Source organism: Mustela erminea, chromosome 6 (genome assembly GCF_009829155.1).
Source record: "Mustela erminea isolate mMusErm1 chromosome 6, mMusErm1.Pri, whole genome shotgun sequence".
Classification (NCBI taxonomy): Eukaryota; Metazoa; Chordata; class Mammalia; order Carnivora; family Mustelidae; genus Mustela; species Mustela erminea.
Genome location: NC_045619.1, coordinates 37,708,104 through 37,734,151, shown reverse-complemented (window position 1 = coordinate 37,734,151; position 26,048 = coordinate 37,708,104). Strand labels below are relative to the sequence as shown.

Here is a 26,048-nt window from a genome sequence, read left to right as displayed (position 1 = left end):
TTTCGTTTAGTTCTTAAAACATCTAATCCCAGGAAGACAAAATATAAAGGGGGCATCCACATAACTGAACTCCTGCTATATTTGTTCTCTCCTTTTTTTTTTTAAAGACTTTTTTTTCCTAGGATTTTATGTATTTATTTGAGAAAGAGAGACAGAGAGAATGAGAGAGAGAGAGCATGAGTGGGGTGAGGGGCAGAGGGAGAAGCAGACACCCTGTTGAGCAGGGAGCCCAGTGTGGGGCTCAATCCCAGGGGGCCTTTGAGATCATGAACTGAGCCACCCAGGTGCCCTTCTGCTCTACATGTTTACACAAGGTGGCTCTTTTGTTTTTGTTTAAATGTTTTTCCATTACAGAAAACTTAAGATGAAAAAAGCATGGTCTTGATAATATTGAGGAGGACAATTTTTGAGGAAATGGGTAAGAAATATCTTAAAGTAACTGATCTTTAATCTAAGCTTAGTAGGTTAAGAACTTTCCTGGGCACCTGGGTGGCTTAGCCGGTTAAACGTCCAACTCTTAATTTTTAGTTCAGGTCGTGATCTCAGGGCTGTGAGATCAAGCCCCCAGATTGGGCTCCGCTCTGGGCAGGGAGCCTGCTTAAGAGTCTCTCTTTCCTTTTCCCTCCACCCTGCCCCCCACCACTCGTGCTTGCTCTCTCTCTCTCTCTCTCAAAACAAGCAAAGAAACTAAAACAACAACAAAAACCATTTTCTTAAGCAGTTTGAATGTCCTGTGCCTTGAATAGCCATGGAATGTACTCCAGTTAGTAAAACAGTGAATAGTATGATACAGAGTAAGTAAAGAATATTTGGCATCAACTATTTGGCTGTGTTAAAATTATATTTTTTAAGGGCCTAATCCACTTAACTATTCTTAGGATTAAGAAACTCAGAATGGGGTTGAAGATGTTAAATTTTGAGGGTTTGTTTATTTGCTTGCTTTGGTGGGGGAGAAGTCTGGGCAGTTTCCTTATAGCTCTCTAATATGGACCTGACAAGGGAGTTAAAAAGGCAGAGAATGACTGAAGAATTAAGTGCCTGCCTTACCAAAAGGTAAAAGTGACTGTAACATCTAGGAGAAAGGATTTCCTGAACTTGAGTGAAGGTGGGACCCGGTGCTGAAGCTCCATGATGCGCAAACATGGTCAATAGAAGAAACAATATACCATCAGCACACCCAAGCCTCCTCTATGGTTGGATGCTTTGAAGACCTTTGGTCACAGATGTAGATTCAGGAGCTCCTGATTATGTTACCAGAATAGGAAGGTCAAAACATCGCTTCTGTTTTCGAAATTCATCCAATGGCTCTCAACTGAATTTAAAATAAAATCTAGGCTCCTTTCCATAGTCTATAATGTCCTTCATGATCTAGCTTCTCCTGTCTTCAGACTACATCTCTCAACCTTTTGACATGCTCCAAAGTCACTTGTTAACTTTCTGATTCCCCTACATGCCAAGCTTGTCCCAACCACGGAAACCCTACACTTGTTGGTCCCTTTGTCTCTCCATTTAGAGTTCTCTTTCTCCAGATATTCACATGTCAATTCTTTCCTATAATTCAAGACTTAGTTTAAATTATCACCTCCTAACGGAAGTCACTTTCTCACCTTTTACTTTGTCTTATTTTTACCATGGCCCACATCCTTATCTAAAATATTTATTTATTGTAGTATTATGTACTAGATTATCATTTCCTGTATCTGGCCACTAGTAAGTAAACATCATGAGTCTAGCACATGGAGTATTTCTTTTTGGCCTCTACTATTCATATATGCCTGACACAGAGTTGATATGGAACAATAGCTCTTTGCTAAGAAAGTTACCTGAATGAATGAGTGTACATTGAACTAGCCAAATTTCCAAGAGCATCAGAGGAATTTGGAAGTAGGTGAAAGTCCAGGAAGCTCTCAAGATCTGGAAGATTCGGTGGAGGTCAGTCAAGGCACGGTCAGGACTGGCAAGCTGAATCTTTCATAAATAGGAGTACACAAAAACAGATAATTCTGGGATCAAACACTAGAAGCAAAAAAGGCCTAGAAGACTCCTAAATTATTCCTAGATAGCACAGGTGCATTGGTTAATAAGCTACTCCTTGAGTTAATTCATTTGGTTATTGTACCAACTTGTTTAGAATAGGAAGCATTAGTTTTCATAGCTTCTGATTCCTGTTGCTTGTATCTTAGCCCATTTCTTATTTGTACTATCTCTTTTAGTACAGTAGCTTTTTAACCTATTATTGAAGATCCAGTTTAATAAATTCTAATGGCTATAACAGAGAACTTGCATTCACTTTTGGAGCTTAGTGGTTAAACATCATTAAATGCACTGAGGCAGGGTTATTCTTTCCTGATTTGTATGGAATCCTAAACTGTTTAATATGAACATTGTTTGAAAGATAAGTGTATTAATCAGGTCTTGTCCCCTAAAAGTAACAAACATGATCTACAAAAATACAAATTTCAGTTATCCTTTTTTCAATGATATAAAATGCTTATTTAAAAAATATATTATGAAATATGAAGGTAAATTTGTACTTCAGCAAGACACCAATGGGACAAAGCAGAATCTGGGTTAAGCAGAGCACATCAGTTGTTCTCAAGCTTCTATGTTCTGCCATTCTCTCTTAAGTGGCACCATGATGTAGAAACATACACAAACACAAACACAAACAACATATCACTAAGTGGGTCATCCCTTCAAAAAGTTATGATAAGAAGTACTTCTTTGTGCTGGGACACCATAAAGTATGGGGACAGTGAGGTTAAGCTAAGATTATACAACATACTCTGATTGGGGCTCACCATCTTCTAGAGTTGGTAAAGGTAATTACAGCAGTGTAATAAGTTCTATAACAAATACATAGACAGGGCAGAGCAAAACAAGGGATCATTGCTTAATGTGATCAGGGAATGCATCCAAGAGATGAAGGGGTTTATACTAAATGGTAAAGAGGGAGTTTGAAAGGTTGCCCAACTGAAGAAGTCACTGTAGTCAGAAGGAAGTTGTTTGGAGATCAGAAGAAATAGTATTTTTCAGAGAATTGCCAGAAACCAGGTACGGATAGGGCCAGGTATGCACATAGGGGAGAATATAATATATGCAAAGAGAATATAGTGTATGCAAATAGAAGAAGAATATAGTGTATGCAAATAGTGTATGCAAAGAGAATATAGTGTATGCAAAGTGTAGAAGAGCTTTTTGGCAACACGGTTGACAGTTTGGATACAATACTTTCTTGTACAAGAAATGGTCTTGCCCATGTTCGTAGCTACCTCCAGTCATTATGAAAAACCAAAAGTATCCTTACTTTTGGTAGCCAGCCTCCAAGGTGGTCCCAGCCTCCAGATTCTTGCTGTTCATACCCTTGGGTAGTCTGCTCCCACTTTGCACCACAGTTTGTCTTGTGCACCTGATAGCGTGAAAGCAGAGCCGATAAATTGCCTTTCTTGAGATTGGGTCATAAAGGATTGTGAAGCAAAACAAACTGAGGGTTGCTGGGGGGAGGGGGGTTGGGAGAAAGGGGTGGGATTATGGACATTGGGGAGGGTGCTTTGGTGAGTGCTGTTAAGTGTGTAAACCTGGGGATTCACAGACCTGTACCCCTGGGGATAAAAATATATGTTTATAAAAAATAAAAAATTAAAAAAAATAAAAAATAAAGGATTGTGAAGTCTCTCTTGGTATCTCTCTGTCCCTCTTTGTTTCTGTCTGTCTATCTGTCTGTCTCTCTCTCTCTCTCTCTCTCTCTCTCACACACACACACACACAAACCACTGGTCTGGGGAAAGGCAGCAGTCATGCCCTCAAAACAGCCCAATGAACTGAAGCCATCTGCCATGAGTGAGCATGGACCAGATCCTCTTGGACATTCAGATGACCATAGTTCTGACCAACCACCCTGACTACCACCTCATTAGAACCAGAACTAGCCGGCTAAGCCATTCTAACTCCTGATCCATAGAATCTCAAATGATATAATTAATATTTGCTGTTTTCAGTTGCTAAGTTAAGGGATAATTTATTAGTCGCCGATAGATAAGAATACACTACTCACTTCCGAATGCCATCTGGGGAGCAGTATAGTTACCAAAGGAAAAATCACAGGTCTGTGCTAAGGGCTTTGAGCTTCTCCCTATAGGCAGTGGCGAGATACTCACAGATTTAAGGTAAGAGAGTGAAAAAATTAAATTGTGTTTTAGAAAGACTGTTTTTTGCTGTGAACCCAGAGTTTCCCATTCCCTTCTTGAGTCCTCCACTATTGCTTTTTCACCTACTTCTAAAGGGAATAACAAACTAGAAGGGCGTTTGTTGACTTGTTTTCCTCCTGGCTAGACTGGGAGCTACCTTAGAAGAGAAATGAATTATTGGTCATTATAAATAATTCTTTGTGTTCCTGGACTCCTGCTGAGCACGATGAGAGGTTCTCAGCAAATACTTGGGTTTGCTGAGTGATAGGAGCTAAATGTGCCTGCAGAAAGGACATTGGGCTAGCAGACTATTACATTAGCTCATTGCAAAAGCATTGAAGAAATAGCCTTCAGAGATGTTAAAAAAGAAGAAAGCAGAAATCAGCCAATTTATACACACACAGATTTAAACTTAGTTTGGCAAGTGTGATGGTTTTTCAAATAACCTAAGCCTTTGTCCCGCCTCCTGGTGTTGTCATAGCTCTTAAGCAAATACAAAGAAGACTCCTCTAGTCTGTTCAGCTCAAATGTCTGGCAGAGCCCAATAATAGTATCTGAAGTTTGTAGCTAGAAAACAACCAACCAAAAAAAGGAAAAAAGATAAGATTTTTTAAAAAGTAAGTTTTGTTGCTCCTTCAAATGTGATGTGTTGGTTTCTACCGAGCTGATACAAATTTCAATGGGAATAAATAATAAAATATTATAACCTATGATCACTATATCCATATATTATAAGTATATAGATATAAAGAAATGAATTTTATATTCATATCAAGATATCAGAGTGTCTTAATTAAACAAAAACACAAGTGTAAGCAAGTAACAAAGACATGTTGACCAAAATACTTTGTATACATAAAACATCTTCACTGAAAATTCTAAAATGTACTCTAGAGCTCTTAATAAAATTTACAAAAACCTCTTTTAAAACAAATGTCCTAAGCAAGCCATAAATATTTATTTTTTCTACTCTAAAAACAGAAAGTTGTGTCAACAACAACATAGGAATGTACCACAAGAGTCATCTACACATCTCATAATTCAGAATAATGGTTGGAAAAGGGTGTCCACATATCTCACACATATTTCGTGTTTTTTAGTTTTTTAGTTTTTTTTTTTTTTTTTTTTTTACCTACACTGCTTCCAATAAATGAATGAGACATCTGATTTCATGATCTACCTCAAGCAAGTCATTAATTTGTCCCTATATTTCCTCTAATTTTAAAATAGTGCTTCAGTTGCGATCCTTGTGTTATCGTGGAAACCAAAAAATTTTTGCTCACCTCCTGGTTACATAGAAACAGCTCTTGTTGTGGTAAACTGACTTTAAGTTTCATTTCCTATTTTAATTTCATATCCCCCCTGCACAAGCACATTCACAAAAAGAGGGGAAAAAAAATGACAGCCTAAAATAATGTTAGGTAATTGACTACATTTTATAAAAAAATATTAGTTTAAAGGATATTTCTTTTCCTTTTCATCATTTATTCCCTGACAGTAAGATAATTTCTCATATATTCAAGGTTTTATTACAAATATTTGAGTACCATAGAGTGGCTTTAGTAGTGGAATATGAATCAGAAACAGGGTAATTTCTTAGGAATGGTCTGTATGGAAGAATTTAAAAATGATCTCTCAAGGATTTTAGTGATCTAAATTAAATATTAATGATTTGTATTGGATTTACCATCACAAATGCATTATGTGAGAAGGCAATCTTTAAAAGTTTTAATTTAAATTACAGTTAATTAACATGCAGTGTAATATTAGTTTCAGGTGTACAATATAGTGTTTCAACTTCCATACGTCACCCTGTGCTCATCACAGCAAGTGCCTCCTTAATCCCCGTCACACATCTAGCCCACTCCCCTGTTTGCCTCCCTTCTGGTAGCCATCAGTTTGTTCTCCATATTTAAGAGTCTCTTTCTTGGTTTGCCTCTCTCTCTTTTTCTTGTTTCCCTTTGCTCTTTCATTTTGTTTCTTAAATTCCACGTATGGGTGAGATCATATCGTATTTGTCTTTCTCTGACTGACTTATTTTGATTAGCATTATCCTATCTAGCTCCATCCATGTAGTTGCAAATAGCAAGATTTCATTCTTTTTATTTTTATTTATTTTATTTAACTATTTATTTGACACAGAGAGACACAGCGAGAGAGGGAACACAAGCAGGGGGAGTGGGAATGGGAGAAGCAGGCTTCCTACAGAGCAGGGAGCCTGATGTGGGGCTCAATCCCAGGACCCTGGGATCATGACCTGAGCTGAAGGCAGATGCTTAACGACTGAGTCACCCAGATACCTCAAGATTTCATTCTTTTTAATGGTTGAGTAATAATCTACTATATCCATTGTATCTATTTACTACATCTTCTTTATCCATTCATCAATTGATGGATGCTGTTTCCATAATTTGGCTCTTGTGGATGACATTGCTGTAACATTGGAGTATGTATCTCTTCAAATTAGTATTTTTGTATTCTTTGGGTATATTTTGGGTAAATATCTAAATATCTAAATATTCTTTGGGTATATTTTGTGTAAATATCTAGTAGTGCAATTGCTGGATCATGGAGTAGTTCTATTTTTTACTTTTTGGGGAACCTGCCCACTGTTTTCCGCAGTGGTTGTGTTTCCTCTAACGGTGCAAGAGGGTTCCCCTTTCCCCATATCCTTGCCAACACCTGTTGCTTCTTGTGTTGATTCTAGTCATTCTGACAGCAGTGAGATAATATCTCATTGTAGTTTTGATTTACGTTTCCCTGATAATAAGTTATGTTGAGTATCTTTCCATGTGAGTGGCCATTTTATGTCCTCTTTAGAAAAGTGTCTGTTCGTGTCTTCTGTCCATTTTTAAATTGGATTATTCATTTTTGGGCCTGCTGAGTTGTATCAGCTCTTTATATATGTTAGACACTAACCTTTTGTCAGATTTGTCATTTGCAAATGTCTTCTCCATTCTGTGGGTTGCCTTTTAGTGTTGTTGATTGTTCCTTTGTTGTGCAGAAATTTTTTGTTTTGATGTATCCCAATAGTTTATTTTTGTTTTGTTTTCCTTGCCTCAAGAGACATCTAGAAGGAAGCTGCTACAGTCAGTGTCAAAGAGATTACTGCCTGTGTACTATTCTAGAATTCATATGAGCTTCAGGTCTCACATTTAGGTCTTTAATCCATTTGAATTTATATTTCTTATTGGCATAAAAAAGTTGTTCCAGTTTCATTTCTTTGCATGTTGCTGTCCAGTTTGAAAAGGAATGAAAATAAAAACATAATGGTTCAAAATCTTTGGGATCCAGAAAAAGCAACTCTAAGAAGGATGTTTATAGAAATGCAGTCCTACCTCAAGAAGCAAGAAAAATCTCAAATAAATAACCTAACCTTACACCTAACGAAGCTAGAAAAAGAAGAACAAGTAAAACCCAAACCCAGTAAAAGGAAAGAAATAATGAAGATGAGAGCAGAAATAAATGATGCAGAAACTAAAAAAGTAATAGAACCAATTAATGAAACCGGGAACTGGTTCTTTGAAAAGATCAAAAAATTGTATGAACCTTTAGCAAGACTCAAAAGGAAGAGAGAGACAGACAGAGAGAGCGAGCGAGCGAGAGAGAAGCCAAATAAAATTGTGTATGAAAGGGACAAATATTAACCAGCACACAAAAATACAAACAATTGTACAGAATACCATGAAAACCTATATGTCGGGTACCTCATATGAGTGGCTCAGTGGGTTAAGCCTCTGCCTTCAGCTCAGGTCATGATCTCAGGGTCCTAGGATTGAGCCCTGCATTGGGCTCTCTGCTCAGCGGGATCCTGCTTCCCCCCACCCCTGCCTGCCTCTCTGCCTACTTGTGATCTCTGTCTGTCAAATAAATAAATAAAATCTTAAAGAAAAAAAAAACCTATATGTCAACAATTTGGACAACTAGGAAGAGATGAATGAATTCCCAGGAGCATGTAACCTACCAAAACTAAAGCAGAAAAAAATAGAAACTTTGAACAGACCAATTACTAGGAATGAACTTGAATCAATAATAAAAAAAAATCCCAACAAACAAAAGTTCAGGACCAGATGACTTCAGGTGAATTCCACCAAACATTTAAAGAAGAGTTAATACCCATTTTTCTTAAACTATTCCAAAAAATGCAAGAGAAAGGAAAATTGCCAAAGTCATTCTATGAAACCAACATTATCCTGATACCAAAAGTAGATAAGACACTACCAAAAAAAAAAAAGAGAGAGAGAGAGAGAGAGAGAACTACAGGTCACTATCTCTCATGAATATGTATGGGAAAATCCTCAATAAAATATTAGCAAATCAAATCCTACAATATATATTTTAAAAAATCATATACCACAGGTATATGAGATTTATTCCTAGGATGCAAGGGTGGTTTAATATTTGCAAAGCAATCAGTGTGATATGTCACATCAATAAGAGAAAGGATAAAAACCATATGATCATTTTAATAGATGCAGAATAAAAACAATGAGAGTGGACTTCCTTATCTTGTTCTTGATCTTAGGGGAAAAGCTCTTAGTTTTTCATCATTAAGTATGATGTTGGCTGTGTGTTTCTCATATGAGATCTTTCTTTATGATGTTGAAATATGTTCACCTCATACCTGTCAGAATGCTTAAAATAAAAACCACAAAAACAACAAGTGTTAGGGATGATGTGGAGAAAAAGGAATCCTCTTGCACTGTTCATGGGAATGCAAATTGGTACAGCCTTGTGGAAAACAGGAGGGAGTTTCCTCAAAAAAGTTAAACATGGAACTACCTCATGATCCAGTAATCACACTAGTGGGTATTTACCCTAAGAATATAAAAATACTAATTTGAAAGGATATATGCACCCCTATGATTATTGCAGCATTATTTATAGTATTATAACTTATAATATTGCATTATTTATAACAGCCAAACTATGAAAGCAGCCCAAGTATCCATCAAAAGATAAATGGATAGAGAAGACATGTTATATATACACAATGGAATATTGCTCAGCCATAAAAAGGGAATGAAACCTTTCCATTTGCAACAACATGTAGAGAGAGAGAGTATAATTTTGAGCAAAGCAAGTCAGTTAGAGAAAGACACATACCATATGATCTCACTCACATATGGAATTTAAGAAACAAAACAAATGAGCAAAGAGAAAGAGAAAGACAATTCAAGAAATAGACTCTCAACGATAGAGAACAAACTGATGGCTACCAAAGGAAGATGGATGAGTAGATGGGGAAAATGGGGGTTGGGGATTAAAGGGTACACCTATTAGGATGAAAAATAAAATAAAATAAAATAAATGAGAAAAAGAAAAAAATATATACAGTTTATTGGTACACAAGAAAATAAGTATTTTGCATTAAAAGCCAGAATTTTAGAGATGCAAACGTTGAAAAGATTGCAATTACCCTGTCCTCAATTTAATTAACGGTACAGTTTTATTTTTTGAAGCAGTATAGAAAGTACATGCATATTTAAATTAAAATAATTTCTTTCAAAATTTTCTAGTTGTAAACTTTTAGGTATGTTAATGAAGATGGAGGTGTTTGAGGTTGTCCTTCGGGCTTGGTGGGTTGTTCCTACGCTTTGTTGCAGTCCTAAATTAGCTTGGTTTGCTACTGCCTTGATGCTAATCAATGTATACATACTTAAACTCACAACAATCATGTGAGGTAAAGATTAGGAGCCTCAGAATACAGATACTGATACTACAGTGTAGGAGAGTTAATAAATTTTCCAAATTTCTACCTAGTAAGTGGCAGTACTAGGATGCAAACGGAGACTCAGTGCCTAATGATCTTAAGCTCTCGGCCAGTCAACAGGCTTTGAGTGTCTTAATATAAAGGCCAATGGTGCACCCTCAAACTCTGGCCTAGATTTGCCATTGTTTCGCACTTCTGTACTAAGCTCCATGAAAAATTTCTAGTCTCATTGGTGATCCTTGTCCTACCCGTCCACTCTACTCCTTGCTTTTGCTTCAACTATGTCTTCAACTCATTTCTGATTTGGAACTTACATTAACAATCTATTTTGTGCAACTACTTAAAATAAGTCGGCATACAGTCAGGTCCAGAGCAAATGGTTTCGCCCAAGCAATGCGGGGGTCTAACTTTGTCTCACACAATCTTTTAATTAATGCGTTTGTTTTTAAGCCCTTAACCTTCATTCTAAACCTTCAGAGGAAATCAGGGCCTCAAAATCCTGACACAGTCCAGGTTTCTGAAGAGGAAATCCCTTTTCTCTACCAAATGAAATTAAATTCAGGACCCTTTCTCCCCACCCCCCAAGTGACCCTGTAAATCATAAAACCACGAATCCATCTTCATTCCATTCTGTCATTTGGTTTCTTTTCTCCTATTCTCTTTGTCCTTGAGGCTTTTGCCCAGCGCTCTCACTGTCACTCTTCGATTCTCTTTCAGCGGGTCCTAGGAATGGATGTGGGTATTCAATTTGTCATATTTTACTGGAAGTCTAAAATCCATCTTCCTTCTATCCTTCCTTGTTTCTTACTCTGATCAGTATCATTGGGGCGCAGGTCCTTAAAGGTGCAGGGGCTCCCAAGCTCAGAGTATCAATGAGGTCTGAATTGTGTTTTGCTTGGTAGCTTTGTGACCTCCAGCGAGTTAACCTATTTTGCTGTTCCATTTGTAAACATGGGGATTGTAGTTCCCACTTCCTAGTACTTCTTTGAGAATTACAGGAACTAACATAATTTGAAAGGGGAGCACCACAAATATACAGAGTAGGTACCCCCCTGACTGTCTGCTTCCTTCCTTCAAATCTCCTCCAGCAACCACATCTTGCAGGGTAGGTACTCACACATTTTTACACAAATGCCTGGAGTGGGCATCAATGTAATACAATAGGGGATAATTTGGAGCCAGGGGATCTTAAGCACCAGGAAGCAACATTAAGCAACTGGGCAGAGGAAAGGAGAGGGCTAGGAGTTTAAAGGGCTTTATCTCTGAGTTCAAGTAGTAGTGAATGTCTTTTGCTACTTTGATCTGAAGACTTCCGAAGAAATAAAGGAGGCTGCAGGTGGCAGGAAGAAGTCTAGCGCCTTGTTTCCTAGTTGACAGGGAATAACTGAGGTGGTTATTTAAATTCTCTTTGTTTGCGTTAGATTTATCTCTGTTTTGTTTAACCTTTATCTCCACATTATCCTTTTCCTGCGGAGTGGTCTGATTACAGCTTCTCAAGTTTACAGTCCTTCCTAGGGTCCGGGGCATTCCACTGTTTCTCACCTCAGCCCTGGGAATACACATCTTTACACTTAAAACCGCAAATGTTAAGGCAAACAGGATTGCATCTGAATTTCACTTGGGTGTAAAAAAACGGTGAAGGAGATTTTAGGAATGTTAGACCCAGATAGTAATTTACACTGTCTTTCTCTTTTAATTTTCCCCAGCTTCCTCTTCCTCTGTTGTTTGATTCACTTTACCTTAACTTAGCTCCTCCTTTTGGCTCCCTCCCCTTATAGAAAAAAAAAAAAAAAAAAAAAAAAAAGGCCCACAGAAACCCCAAAGAGGCAACCTGGAAGGGAAGAAATGCAACAAGTCCCTTGGGGCAAACCTGGCAGCCGGTGAATCCGGATCCTAAGGGTGTTGCCTTCCCCAGTGGCGGGTCAATCACTCCCTCAAACTACTACCCACTTCAGCGCAACCTTTCTCCACTCCTCCTACACTGTCAGCTGCCGGGAAATCCTGGAGCAGCCCTTGCCCTGGAGCCGCCCGTGTTTTTAATAACCGGGGACTTAGCTGAGTTTTTTAAAGACAAAGGAAACAAGCACTTCAGGGGCCTTGCCGCGGAGCCCCGGGGTGTTGGTTTCCGCCGCAGGGTACGCCTCCACCAGCTGGCTCTGCACAGATTAAGTCAGGGGAGCTGCGCACAACTTGTTTGTTTGAAAACCTGTTTGTTGAAAACGAGATGGGTGCGTCGGCCTCCCCCGGGGGCCACTGGCGTGTGGGAGAAGGGAGGAGGTTCTGCAGCTCCAGGGCGCTTTCCGTGCGGGAGCTTCGGCGCTGGGGGCGCACGCAGGAGCTGAATTTCTCCCGTGGTGGCCCCGGCCCCTGCCTCCCACCCCCCAGCCCCCACTCCAGCCTGTTGCTTCCCCGGACGCTCCAGGTCGGCTTTTGCCGGCAGCTCTAGTGTTCCGGCCAAACTTCAGCGCCCCAAGCGCTGCTCCGGAGCTGCCCCCGCCTCCCGCACGCTCCCCGCGGGGTTCGGGACGTCGGGGGCGCCCCAGCTGTTGTCTGCCAAGTGCATTCCGGGACCGGGGGGCCCGGCCGGCGGCGATGAAGCCGTCTTGGTTGCAGTGTCGTAAAGTCACCGGCGCTGGGGGACTCGGGGGGTCCCTGCCCGGGTCCGCGGCGGCGCGGGGGGCCGGCCCGGCCCGCAGGGCGTACGTGGCCCCCGGCCCTCGGGGCGGTCTCGGGGGCCGGGGCTGCCGATCGCTGTCCACAGCCGGCGGTGGCGGCGAGTACAAGACCCACTTCGCGGCCTCGGTGGCCGACCCCGAGAGGTTCTGGGGCAAAGCGGCCGAGCAGATCAGCTGGTACAAGCCCTGGACCAAAACGCTGGAGAACAGATACCCCCCTTCCACCAGCTGGTGAGTGACTCCTTCGCCAAGCCAGATCTCTCACGACTTTTGGGCGACCGGGCCCGACGTCCCCTTCGCGGGGAACCTGGCACTGTTAGGAGAGGAATTCAGGACTGGAAATGTGCTCAGATCTTTCGATTTGTGTTTCATTTAAATTTTATAGTCAACTCTTTTGCCGTCTCTTGAGGGGTTGGGTTACTTGTTATGAGCCCAGTTTCCTATAGCCCAGAGATTTACTGGCACGGCAGGGCTCTGCTTGGCACTGGCCATGTTACAGGGCTAAAACAAGGGTCTGGCCCCAGGGACAGTACTGTCCAGTGTGTGTCCACGGAGACAAATGGGAACAGTGGGATAAACTAGGCAAGTATTGCCAAGTATCCACGCACTGCAGGGAGCAAGAGATTTAAATGAGGAAAGACTTCAGTAAAATCACACCTAACTAGGGTTTGGAAGGAGCGGTGTATCTTCTCAAGGTGGACAAGGATCTAATTATTAAAGACCAGGGGTTGGAAAACAGGCTGAAATTTGACCGTTACTGTGGTTGCAAATTATTGTGTTGGCTAGAGAGGTGGGAGGGGGGCTCATGAGCCAGCTTAGATTAGATCCATAGCCCTATTGTCTATATGAAGCCATAATATGAGGTACTCCAGAATTATGCACATATAGGCCAGGTGGTGCTAGAAATCATGGTAGGATTTTTTTTTTTTTTGTCTAGAGTTGCAACTATAAGCAGCTATAAACATTATTTTTACATCACAACCAAACAGAGATACATTGTAGAATAAATGCCAAACTTGTCAGAATAGTAAGGGTGAGGCACACAGTCTATGAAAACTGGAGTTGTGGCTGCTTGTTCAGCTGTGTGCCTAGTAGGAATGTGGCTGCTCTCATCTGCTGGCCATTAGAGAGAGATGTTTCCTGTAAAAGTTTGAGAAACACTGCAGTGGGGTTTCCCAGATTTCCAAATTCCCAGCAATGAATGGGATTGGGGAAATGACAGGTTTGGATTTGACAAACGTCTCCTTGTTGAAATGGAGAAAGGCAAGCCAACCAGACCCTGTTCTGTATTGTCATCATGCCCTCCCACTTCATTGTTTGAAACAGTTAACATAGTTTTCCCTTTAGAATCTGCGTACCTTTTCTCTTCTGGTTTAATTTTTTCAGTAGTGTTTGACTAATCCTCTTTGACATGCCTGACAGTGATTGAAGCACCACATGTATTTATATGTCTATGTCTATATGTCTATATATACACATATGCGTGTATGTATATGTATATATGTAGACATAATATAGCACACATATGACATATACACACACATATGTGTGTGTGTATATGTCATATGTGTGTGTATATATGTATATATGTAAGTCATGATGACTCATGACGACTAAGAGCATGGTCTGTGGAGCCAGAATACTGGGTCTGAGTTCTGGGTCTCCCAGTTACTGGCTGTGTGTTCACAGCTGAGTTACTTAATCTCTCGGCTTCAGTGTTCTCATTTATAAATGTGGTAATAGTATGAGGACTAAATGGGTAAAGAATTAAGACCATGTCTTGGATGAAATAGACTTTAAAAATTTCGGAGGAAGAGTAGCCAGCTATCTTTGCACTCTTATACCATAGTTATTTCAGGAGGGGAAAACTCTCCTTGTGTTTCTTAGATCAAAACAAAAATCATGGTCTTTCCTAAGAGTGTATTCTCAAAGTTGTGTGTCTGCATATCTGTCATAAAGTATGGTACTGAAAATGGTTTACGTGACCACCCCCTCCCCCAAAACCATGTGAAGAGAAGTTAATTAAGAAGTCATGGGGAAAAAAAAAAAAGGAAGAAAGAAGTCAAGTAACAACAAATGAAGGCCATATATAAGGCAGTGGCAGTGACAATGGAAGGGAAAGCAGAAGTTTCTAGAGGGTTGGTAGGGGTTGACAGGGGCCCGAGTGAGTGCAGAGAATGTCGAAGTCAAGGGTTCATCAGATAGGTATTTTAGACCTGGAGATTTTTTTTTTTTAAGATTTTATTTGTTCATTTATTTGTGAGAAGTAGAGACAGCGCAAGTGGTGGGGAAAAGCAGGGGGAGTGGGAGAAGCAGACTCTTCTGCTGAGCGGGGAGCCCATGCACGGCTGGATCCTAGGATCCTGAGATCATGACTGGAGCCAAAAGCAGCCACTTAACCTACTGAGCCATCTATGCGTTCTTAACCTGGAGATTTTCTTTCTAACTTTTTTCTTCTTAATCTCTAATTGCTGGCCTAAATTTTCTAAAATTGTCTGCATTGAATTTTTTTTAAAGATTTTTATTTATTTATTTGACAGACAGAGATCACAAGTAGGCAGAGAGGCAGGCAGAGAGAGAGAGAGAGGAGGAAGCAGGCTCCGAGCGGAGCAGAGAGCCCGATGTGGGGATCCATCCCAGGACCCTGGAATCATGACCTGAGCCGAAGGCAGAGGCTTTAACCCACTGAGCCACCCAGGAGCCCCTGCACTGAATGTTTTTAATGACATTTTTACCAAAGGGTCTTCATGTTTTCAAAAATTCAATGCATTTTAAATAACTGACATTTGATAATACTACATATGAACTCTTCATCTTTGTACTCTTGGAATCACGTGGCCATACCTGCTTTGTAGCAACCCAAAAGATCAAGGTGCATAAAGATAAGTCTGTGTGTCCTTATTTATTTTAGCAGTGTGATCGGATTTTACTAAGAATTTTGGTTGGCAGAGAAGAATTAGGCAGGAAATGAAGGTAGGAGACCATATATCTAATCTTAAACTTCAATAAGCACTTTCAGTTTCAAATAGAATCCATTACTGTGTTGGACACATATTTGCAGATATTCCTCATGGGTTAACAGTTATCTATAAAGCTAAATGCCTGAAACCGTGGATAGAACTGAACCCGCATATACTGTTTTTTTCTATATATACATACTTATCATAAATTTAATTTATAAACTAGGTAAATCAACAGTAACTCAAATAGAAAAATTATAATATACTGTAATAAACATTATGTAAACGTGGTCTCTTTCTCTCAAAATATCTTATGGTACTGTACTCATCTTTCTTTTTTTTGTGATAAAATGCCTACGTGATAAGATCAAGTGAGATGAAGGACATAGACACTGTAACAAATGTTGGGCCTGAGTTTGACCCCAGGTAACTGAAAACAGCAGAGTGAAACCACAGTTAAGGGGGCACTGCTGCACTCAAATTCAGAAGGTAGTTTCAGGATGGTTTCAGAAATCTTGGAATAGGAAGCAAAAGGTTTTGTCTTCACTTCTTGGGCTACAGGTCACAATCTGACTCTAAGCCTACAAGTGGGTTTTGTTTGAGCCAGATGTTGAGTTTTTGTTTATTTAAGTAGTTCTCAGTATTTAAACATGGGAAGATTTCACCTAAAATCCACATTTCTGGTATCAATTCAATTTTTGGTCTTCTTTTGACAAAAAAGTAGAACATCCACTAGCAATGGGCAGCACTTGGCCAAAACTGAGTAACTCCTATCCCCAGGCTAAATGCGACATTGTGACCGCCTGAAAGTGGGGTTCAGGGAAGGAAGGAAGTTTTGGTAATGGCAAGAATGTGAGTTAGATCTCCAAGTTGGGGAATTGATGGTGAAATGAAAGTTCATTGGCTGAAACCTGGAGGGGGCTTGATGTATGGCTATAGACTCGACTCTAAGTTGAAAAGATGTAGAGTTCAAGCCTGATGAATGTTGAGTGGAGATGGGGGTGGAGGGAGAGAGAGGAAGAGGAACATACTAAAAACTAAACTTTGGAGACAAGTAGGAAAAAAATACCTTGCAAGAGTGGATGGGACCTTGGTTTCAAAGAAGTAGGAGAAGGAAAAGCAGGATATTGCAGTGTCCTGGAGTATAAAGAAGGGAACAGATAAAAGAAGGACCATCAGTAGAGATTAAGGGCTCTAGAGATGTTTTAAGGCAACAGAGGTGTGAAAGAGCAATTTTGATTCAGAAATCCTCAGGGACTTTTCATAATGTGATGTGAATGGAGGAACAGAGGCGAGACCAAGAGCAGTGCATTACAGAGTGAGCAGAGGGTGGAAGGAACATTCCATGGAGGAATTAGAGACAGGAAGGGGAGACAGAATGACAGCGTGTAGATGCACCTGAGCTATGAAATACGTTCCTCCCTCTCTTTACTTTTCTTCCTCCCCTTTTAGGAGAAACCCGTGTTTAAAGGCAGAAGTGAAGAAATCTGTGACATAGGAATGAAGGGAATTTTGCTTATTTTGAAACCCATTCCTCATCAATAGGTCTCCCTGTTTTTGCAGCTTTGTGTGGTTTCTTATCTTTCTTTTGTTTCGGTACTAGAAGTTCCTGGAGGAAACTCCATGTCTAAACGATGACATACAGAGCTACTCAGCCAGTCTGTATGTTCTTGTTATATACTCTCACAGTGCTGTTTCTCTAGATAGTTACACATTTCATTGCGAGTTTACAGGGAAGATAAGGAGGCAATTGAAAAGGGATGAAATAATAGTCGTTGATTTACTTAATTATTCTTGGGGTATTAGGCATTGTATAAGTAAGTGGTTCAGAGGAGGAAAAAGTTCTTTATCTTGTATTTCCAACTTTTCTGTGAGTTTGACTTTGTTTCCAAGGAAAACAAATACGGACAGTATAATGTGAATTTTATGTAACTGGAAAGTAATTTAATTTCCCTAATGAATATTGGTGCTTTGGCAATCCGTCAATCAACCGCATTAAACTATTTGGGAAATTTAGTCTTTTTCTTTTTTTAACTTACTGAGATTCTTTGAATTTTCCTTCATATTTATCAGAGTTTATTAAAATGATGTTTAATTCTGGTTTGAAAGTAAGAGGCTTACCTAAAGATGAAAAATTTGTCCCCTTTTGACAAACTCTAAATGAAATGAATTTATTCATAATATCGTGCACAGTACAGGCATATTTAAAATTTAAATTGTCATTTTCCTATAAATACAAAAAATATTTTAAGAAGGTACACGGTCGGCATGAAAAATGACCTATTAGAAATACAGTCCCGCAGAAAAACCTCTATCGAGAAAGCCCAACTTTAAAAGATGGGCCTTATTGTATATTCTCAAGGTCAGCAGCTTGATGCCACGCCATATCTAATTTTCTCAGTCTCTCATGCTGCTGAACCTCCAGGACACAACAGAGTGAACTACAGGAATGCTGCAATTACATAAGCAAGGATGGATTGCCTGACAAATGGCACAATCAATGAACAATGGAAATTCAATCAGCTGTGACTGCATCAACTACCAGGTGCATGGGAAAATCCAGACTCTGAGCAAGTATCTCCTGGAAGGTGGCTTACTTCTCCTTTGTTCCCACCATATACTACTAGGTGAGGGGAAAAAAAAATCCGGTGGTTGAAGGTATTGTATCTGCTGCTACTCCTTATTTTCTTTCTTTTCTCTCTCTCTCTCTTTTTTAAAGAATTCTACTTTCATAAGCAACAAGCAGCAACTCATTGCTTTCCACGGTGGTGTGACATGTGCAAGAGAAATATGTAGGAGGCTGATGAATCTTTGTGACAATATATGAATCTAATAACCTCTTTAAATTACAATTTTAGAAGCACATCTGAAGGTGCAATTCAGATCCTTTATCTAAACCATGGAGATAGAGAACTTCCTATAAAAGAGGTTAATTTTATTTGCTTTTGTTGGAATTATGGCCAAATGAGGTAAAAAGATAATGCATAGAAAGGAGGGGTAATATTCTTCTTTTTTTAACATCTTAATTTAATTTTATTTTTTTCAGTGTTCCAGAATTCATTGTTTATGTACCACACCATTGTTCCATGCAATACGTGCCCTCCATAATACCCACCACCAGGCTCTCCCAACCCCCTACCCCCCTCCTCTCCCAAACTCTCAGTTTGTTTCTCAGAGTCCACAGTCTCTCAGGGTTTGTCTCCCCCGCCATTTCCCCCAATTCACTTTTCCTCTCCTTCTCCTAATGTCCTCCATGTTATTCCTTACGCTCCACAAGTAAGTGAAACCATATGAAAATTGACTCTCTTTGTTTGACTTATTTCCCCAGTGTAATCTAGGAGGAGTACTATTAATGATATCCAGGAAAGTTGAAGTTTAAGAATTTTGAATTTCAGGGCCCCTGGGTGGCTCAGTCCTTTAAGCATCTGCCTTGGGCTCTGGTCATGATCCCAGAGTCCTGGGATTGAGCCCTCACAGTCTCCCTGCTTAGCCGGAGTCGGCTTTCCATCTCCCTCTGCTCCCCGCTCCCCACGCTCACTAGCTCCCTCCCTCTCTCTTGCTTGCTCATTCTCTCTTTCTCAAATAAATAAATAAAATCTTAAAAAAAAAAAAAAAAGAATTTTGAGTTTGAGGTAGTCCAGTTGAAAGTCTTAGAATAGCTAAAAATAAATAAATAAAAAAGCTCTTTCAAATTCTAGGTTAGAGAGGGTAGATCTTAATTTGTGACTTTCAGTAAATAGTGAATTTTACTGATTTAAAACATAAATGTTTCTAAGTGGGAGAAAAGCAGTTAAATTTTATAGGTCTTTGACTTAAGAGCTAACTCTGGACAACAGGAATACCTTCTACCTAGGTTTTGATTTTAGAATAAAAACATTTCCCAAGTATAATCTTTCAAGACATCTCTCCTAAGTGGATGGCTCAGTTAAGTTAAAGAGCTTTGAGAAGATTAAAAAAAAAAAAAAATGAATGCTCAGTATCTGTTGTAGACCTGAGCAGTGCAGATGTTTGTAAAAAAAAATTGGTTAAGTCAAAGGAGCATAGGGTCAGTATTATAGACTATTTGCTAAATAAATAGAAGCAAAAACATTGGAGCTTAGAAAAGTCTACTTTTACACTAATCTAACTTTGCTTTCTCTCCACAGTTTTTCTTATTTTCATAGTTTTATTGATTCTCAATTGAGAGTTAAGTGCTTTTCTAAACCACAAATGCCCTGACTTTGCCTTCCTCCCAACTCGCCTCCTTAATCAAGGCCACATGATGTTTGCCAGGTACCAATGGGAGTTTGTTAGTTATCTTATTTTGGGGGGTAGGCGAATAAAAAGTCCAGGATCATTATCAGTGGAGAAAGAAAATTGATTTCTGGGTTAAAGTTCTGGCTCCACTCCTCGAACAGTGCTTTTGCCCAAATAATTGTAAAATGGCAGAATTTATAAAATTGGTCTGCGATGGGTATTATTGTTCAGCAGTATCTGTTCTCCTCTAGGTCGGGCACGCCAGAGGATCGGATGTCCCCATATACATGGAGTTATGTGGTTAGCTTTGGCTAATGCAGTAAGAGGAGGAAGGTGTGTCACTTCAGAGTGAAGCCTTTATTTGCAAAAGCTTCCTTCCTCAGCCCCTTGGTTTGCAATGGCTATTGTGAAACACATGTGGGCTCCAAGCCATCTGCATTGCAGAGCAGAAATGCATTAATGGCAGATCTGGGGAGTCCACTTGAGCCCACAGTGAAGTTGCATGAGTAAGAAATAAACTTATTTTTGCAAGTCACAGAGAATTTGCGGTTGTTACTGTAGTGTAATCCAGCCTATCCTTACTGATTGAGAAGGCAATAATTATAACTTTATAGGATCGTTGGAATGATTGTGTTGCTGGTGTACATAGTGTCCAGCATGTAGTAAAAGCAGGTAGGCTTTTTTGTGCCCATGTTGGGAGCCAAGTACAATACTGAGTGCTATAATTTATTTAATATTTATAACGACCCTGTGAGATAGGGTCAGTTTTTATTCTGATTTAATGGGTGTGGAGATGGAGATACAGACAGTTTAAGAAACTTGCCTAAACTTATAAAACTAGTAAGTAACAGATCTTGGATTTGAATCCAGGCGGTCTGAAATTAGCTTCTATACTCCATCTAAATACTACATTATAAGAGCGCCTGGCTGGCTCAGTGAGCTAAATCCCAGACTCTTGATTTCAGCACAGGTCATGATTTCAGGATTGTGAGATCGAGCCCCGCATCATGGTGGCACTGGGCATGGAGCCTGCTTAAGATTCTCTCTCTCCCTCTCCTTTTGTCCCTCATGTGTGCACTCTAATAAATACATAAACATATAAAAACTACATTATAGTGTTACTTTACTAAGAGTTAATTTTAGCTTTTCTTTCTTTTCTTATCTCTTCTCCACTGAAGACACTAAAAGTAATTAAAAACACCTGAGTCTAATTCTTAGAAACATTTGGAAAATATCCATATTATATATGGGGTAATAGATTGATACTCTTTGAAAAAATGAGCTGTGTTTTATAGGTAAATATTTAAAATGTGTACAGCAGTCCCAAAGTTGGGGAGAGAGAGGCTTTATATCGTTACCTACTCTGGAAATGTTTCCTGGACGCTAGAAAACAGTATCAATCTTCTAAAAAATGCTCTGTTGGTTTTTTGGCTTAAGGAAAATGTATAATGACCACATTATTCATTGCTTGCAATATGCTGTATTACTACTTTTATTAGAACATGGTGATAAATAGCCTAATTAATTCATGTAAGTATGAATATATGAGACTTTTCCTTTCCCCCAACCTCTCAATAAAAGAAAGTGCTGGACTTCTTATGTGTGTATAATTAAGGTACTTGTTGATTTTATTACTGATTTACACATTCCTATGCAATATTCTTCCCTGTTTTTTTTTCCCACTGTTTTTCCTCTTGAGCCTAGTGCGACAGACAAACCTTGGGAAATGGCTGACGTTAAGGGCAGAGATGAGTTTCTCAGGAATTGTATCGCATACAACTCTCTCATGTATATTGATATACAGTTGGTCAATAATATGTCATATTTTTTGAAATTCAGTACAAAGACAATGAGCTGTGGGCGCTTTCACTAACCTGTGTTATTCCATTGATGTTGCCAGACTTCCGGGAACAAGTGATCTAAGAATGTTCAATGTTGCCTTTGAGTGTTTGGGGGGGGTGTGCCACAATAAAACTTGGGATATTTGTAGGGTCTATAGTAGGGAACTCACATGTGGTTATTCTCTAGCTCATGCTGGAGCTATTCCTTTCTTCCATGTTGATGTATTAGGTCTCAGTAATGATAATGATAATAATAGCAGCTAGAGCAATGCAGAGGCAGGTAACTAATTATTGAACACATACTCTGGCTCAGGTCCCATGCTTCAAGTATATACATGTTCCTCAAATCTTGCCAACACCTTGTGAAATAGGTATAGTTATAATGCACTTTTATAGCTGTATAAACAAAGGACAGAGTGATTTAAGTGACTTGTCATATAGTGGTGGACTTCATTTTTCAACCAAGTTGGGTCACACTGTGGAGCTCGATTTCTGTAATGAGTTGTAACTACACTCTAACTTCTGTCTGGTTGTCATGTGGCTGTTTAGATGTCAGGACCTAGAGGGTAAAAGAATGAGAACTATGTTAGAATTCTAAAAATGTCTAATCTGAGGTGTTGCTTCCCATTTCCTCATTTATCATCTGTGTTTCTGTGTATCTTCCACTCTTTGATTTTAGAGGAATTGTAAATCTTCATTGATTTCCCAGATCCCACTTTTACGTGTGTTCTTGACTCATTATTTTTTTATCCTCATAAGCACATCATTTTAAATCTTATTTCCCTTTAAGGTAGTTTGGCAAAGAATACTCAACGCTCATTTCCATCCACTATACATCTACTAGATAAGCTCACACTGATACTTTTACCAATAATTTCACGAATCATAACGAGGTAATGGAAGGGCAGCGCTCAGGTCTCAGTGACCTTTCTATCCCCAGGGAAATGTACATAAACCTTGTGTTTATCAACTGCGCTGACTCTGAAACTTCACCTCATATATAGGTTTTTTGTTGTTGTTGTTTTTAAGATTTTATTTGACAGAGAGATCACAGGTAGGCAGAAAGGGAGGCAGAGAGAGGCGGGAAGCTGGGTCCCTGCTGAGTAGAGAGCCTGATGTGGGGCTCGATCCCAGGATCCTGAGATCCTGACCTGACCCGAAAACAGAGGCTTAACCTACTGAGCCACCCAGGCGTCCCTGGATTTATCTTTTTTAATCTCTCTTCTATCTGGGCTCCTATATAAGTTGTAGGTAGATATACCTAAATTATCCATCCTACCAGAACCCAAAATGACTCATGAATCTTCTTTCTATGAAGGCATCAAAGCAAATTTTTATTTAAAATCCAGTTAACATAACAGTGTAATTTTAGTTTCAGGTGTAGAATTTAGTGAATCATCCCTTATATACAACACCCAGTGCGCATCACAAGTGCCCTCCTTAATGTCCATGACCTATTTAACCCATCCCCCCATCCACCTCCCCTCGAGTAACCCTGAGTTTGTTCTCCGTAGTAAAGAGTCTGTTTCGCGGTTTGCCTCTCTTCACGCCACCCTAATGCTCATTTGTTTTGTTTCTTAAATTACACATATGAGTTAAATCATATGGTATATGTCCTTTCTCTGACTGACTTATGTCACCTAGCTTAATACTCTCTAGGTCCATCCATGTCATTGCACATGGCAAAATTTCATTCTTTTTATAGCTGAGTAATACTCTATTGTATATATATACACCATATTATTCATTCATCAGTTGATGGTCATTTGGGCTCTTTCTGTAATTTGGGTATTGTTGATAATGCTGCTGTAAACATTGGGGTGCATGTATCCCTTTGAATCAGTATTTTTGTATCATTTGGGTAAATACCTAATACTGGAGTAATTGGGTCTTAAGGTAGTTCTATTTTTACCTTTTGAGGAACTTCTGTTCTGTTTTCCAGAGTGGTTGCACCAGTTTGCATTCTGTTTGGGTCTAAGTTTACTGATGAGGCAGCTGGTTCCCTTTGCTTCTCTTTGGCTCATTTGTCTTTAGTTGTAAAAGAGACTATTTTACAGAATTCATGGGCACTCAGTCATCAAGCCAAAGACACACTACAAAGAGGTAAATACTTCACTTATGTGGTACAGACCAAGTCCCCATGTGAGTGTGGACCGAAAAAGTTGTCTCTCTGACACATATCAGGTTCTAAGAATTTCAGATTTTTGAGCTGTACCAATATCACATTACCAGATTGTCATTTATTTGTCATTTTGTAATCAGTAAGTTAATGAAATAAACCAAATTTTAATGATCAAATGAAAATCATTGGTTAAAAGTAGTAAAAGATGCATTGAGTAAAAGAGAAGTGTGCTATGGTGAGTGCTGTGAAGTGTGTAAACCTGGCGATTCACAGACCTGTACCCCTGGGGCTAGTAATACGTTATATGTTTATAAAAAAAATAAAAAAAAATTAAAAAAGTAGTAAAAGAAGAATACTGAATGATCTCACTTACATGTGGAATCTAAAAAACAGAACAAAACAAAACAAAACAAAAACCCAGACTCATAGGTACAGAGAACAGGCCGGTGGTTGCCAGAATGGGGACCGTAAGGGTTTGGGTGAAATGGGCAAAAGGGGTCAAAAGGTACAAACTTCAGGCTATAAAATAATGTCATGGGAATACTATACTTAATAATACTGTATTGGATATTTGGTGATGCTGAGAGTTAACCTTAAAAGTCCTCATTACAAGAAGAAAGAAAAAAAGAAAAAAAGTTGTAACTCAGTGTGGTGATGAATGATAACTTGACTTGCTGTGATAATTGTTTACAGTGTACACAAATGTCAAATCATTATATTGTATACCTGAAACTTATATAATGTTGTACGTCAATTATGCCTCAATTAAAAAAGAATTTAAAAAGTGACAGCAATGAGATAATATAAAATATTATTTTTCTAGGACACATTTATGATAGTTATAATGGTACACATCTTAATATTATTATTTGATATAAAAGCTGATCATATCCTGTTAAGAGCTTGAATTTTAGAAGACAGGACATTGGCTTTATTATTGTTTTAAAATGCTGAATCCTGACTGCTCAAGCTCTTCTGCTGTTTTCTGTAAACATTTTATTATTTCACCTGAATATTTCAAGAGCTGTTTGAAGTGTAATTTGTAATTACAGGCTTGGTAGATCTAATTTGATAAATTGTTCTCTTATCTAGGTTTAATGAACTTACAAAAGAATTAATTTTAAATTTTATAACTGGTAAAAATACTTTTAATTTGGAAGATTTTCTTATTAAATATCTAATTATTTCAGTCTATATCTGATAGAAATAATAATGCTTGCAATCAAAACCTCTTAAATCCTAGAAGATGACTTTATTCTCTCTGTGTTTATTTGTATGTGAGTGTGCACACATATGTGTATGTGTTTGTGAGTGTGTGTTTAAGTGTTACAGAATATAAAATATATTATTACAGTAATAGTAATACTCCTTACCATAGTTTGTTAATTTAACAAGCACATACATTCTTAAAGAAGAATTTAAGGAAGGTTCAGTAACTTGCTCATGCTTACTTGGCCTGCAGGTTGCAGATCTGGGATGAAAAACCAGATCTGGTAGTGAAAAGAAGGGCCATCTGTACCCCAATGTTTATAGCCGCAATGGCCACGGTTGCCAAACTGTGGAAAGAACCAAGATGCCCTTCAATGGACAAATGGATAAGGAAGATGTGGGCCATATACACTATGGAATATTATGCCTCCATCAGAAAGGATGAATCCCCAACTTTTGTAGCAATATGGACGGGACTGGAAGAGATTATGCTGAGTGAAATAAGTCAAGCAGGGAGAGTCCATTATTATATGGTTTCACTTACTTGTGGAGCATAACAAATAGCATGGAGGACATGGGGAAATTGGAAGGGGAGGTGAACCATGAGAGACTATGGACTCTGAAAAACAATCTGAGGGGTTTGAAGGGGCTGGGGGTGGGAGGTTGGGGGAACCAGGTGGTGGGTATTGGAGAGGGCACGGATTGCATGGAGCACTGGGTGTGATGCAAAAATAATGAATACTGTTATGCTGAAAATAAAAAAAAAATAAAAAAACTAGAAAGAGAAAAAAAAAAAAAGAAAGAAAAACCAGATCTGTTAGACTTTAGAGTGTATCAGCTTCTCACTGTATCTTAATTCCTCTCCAGTTAATCCCATCTTACTATCACGATACTAGTGATATATATTTGATATCATATCAAATCTATATATAGATTTGATATAGATACTAGTGATATAGATTTAAAGACAAGCCTGGTGCCTATATGCATATATCTACACACACATCTATGTTCGTTGGCCTGTTATATTTATAAAAGTGGAGTTTTTTTTGGCTCAGAACTTATTCACTCATTCACTCATTTGTTCCTGCATCCTTTCCTCCTT

The 26,048-nt window shown here is 39.0% G+C and overlaps 1 protein-coding gene and 1 long non-coding RNA gene across 4 annotated transcripts in view; one reads left to right on the top strand and one right to left on the bottom strand.

The window, feature by feature from the left end:
* Positions 1-11,856, bottom strand: part of LOC116593084 — an 81,259-nt gene extending 69,403 nt beyond the window's left edge. For 2 of the 3 annotated variants that reach the window (XR_004286737.1, XR_004286736.1), the window contains exons 1-3: positions 11,771-11,832; positions 3,308-3,409; positions 1,824-1,968 (exon numbers count right to left, since the gene is read on the bottom strand). This is a non-coding gene — a long non-coding RNA (uncharacterized LOC116593084). Of the gene's footprint in view, positions 1-1,823; positions 1,969-3,307; positions 3,410-11,770 lie in introns of all 3 variants that reach the window. The other variant, XR_004286738.1, reaches the window with a different exon arrangement.
* A 268-nt stretch (positions 11,857-12,124) lies between these two features.
* Positions 12,125-26,048, top strand: part of ACSS3 (acyl-CoA synthetase short chain family member 3) — a 153,407-nt gene continuing 139,483 nt past the window's right edge. The window contains exon 1 of the mRNA XM_032346903.1: positions 12,125-12,806. Within this exon, the coding sequence (XP_032202794.1) occupies positions 12,493-12,806 (314 nt within the window). The 5' untranslated portion in view covers positions 12,125-12,492. The remainder of the gene's footprint in view (positions 12,807-26,048) is intronic.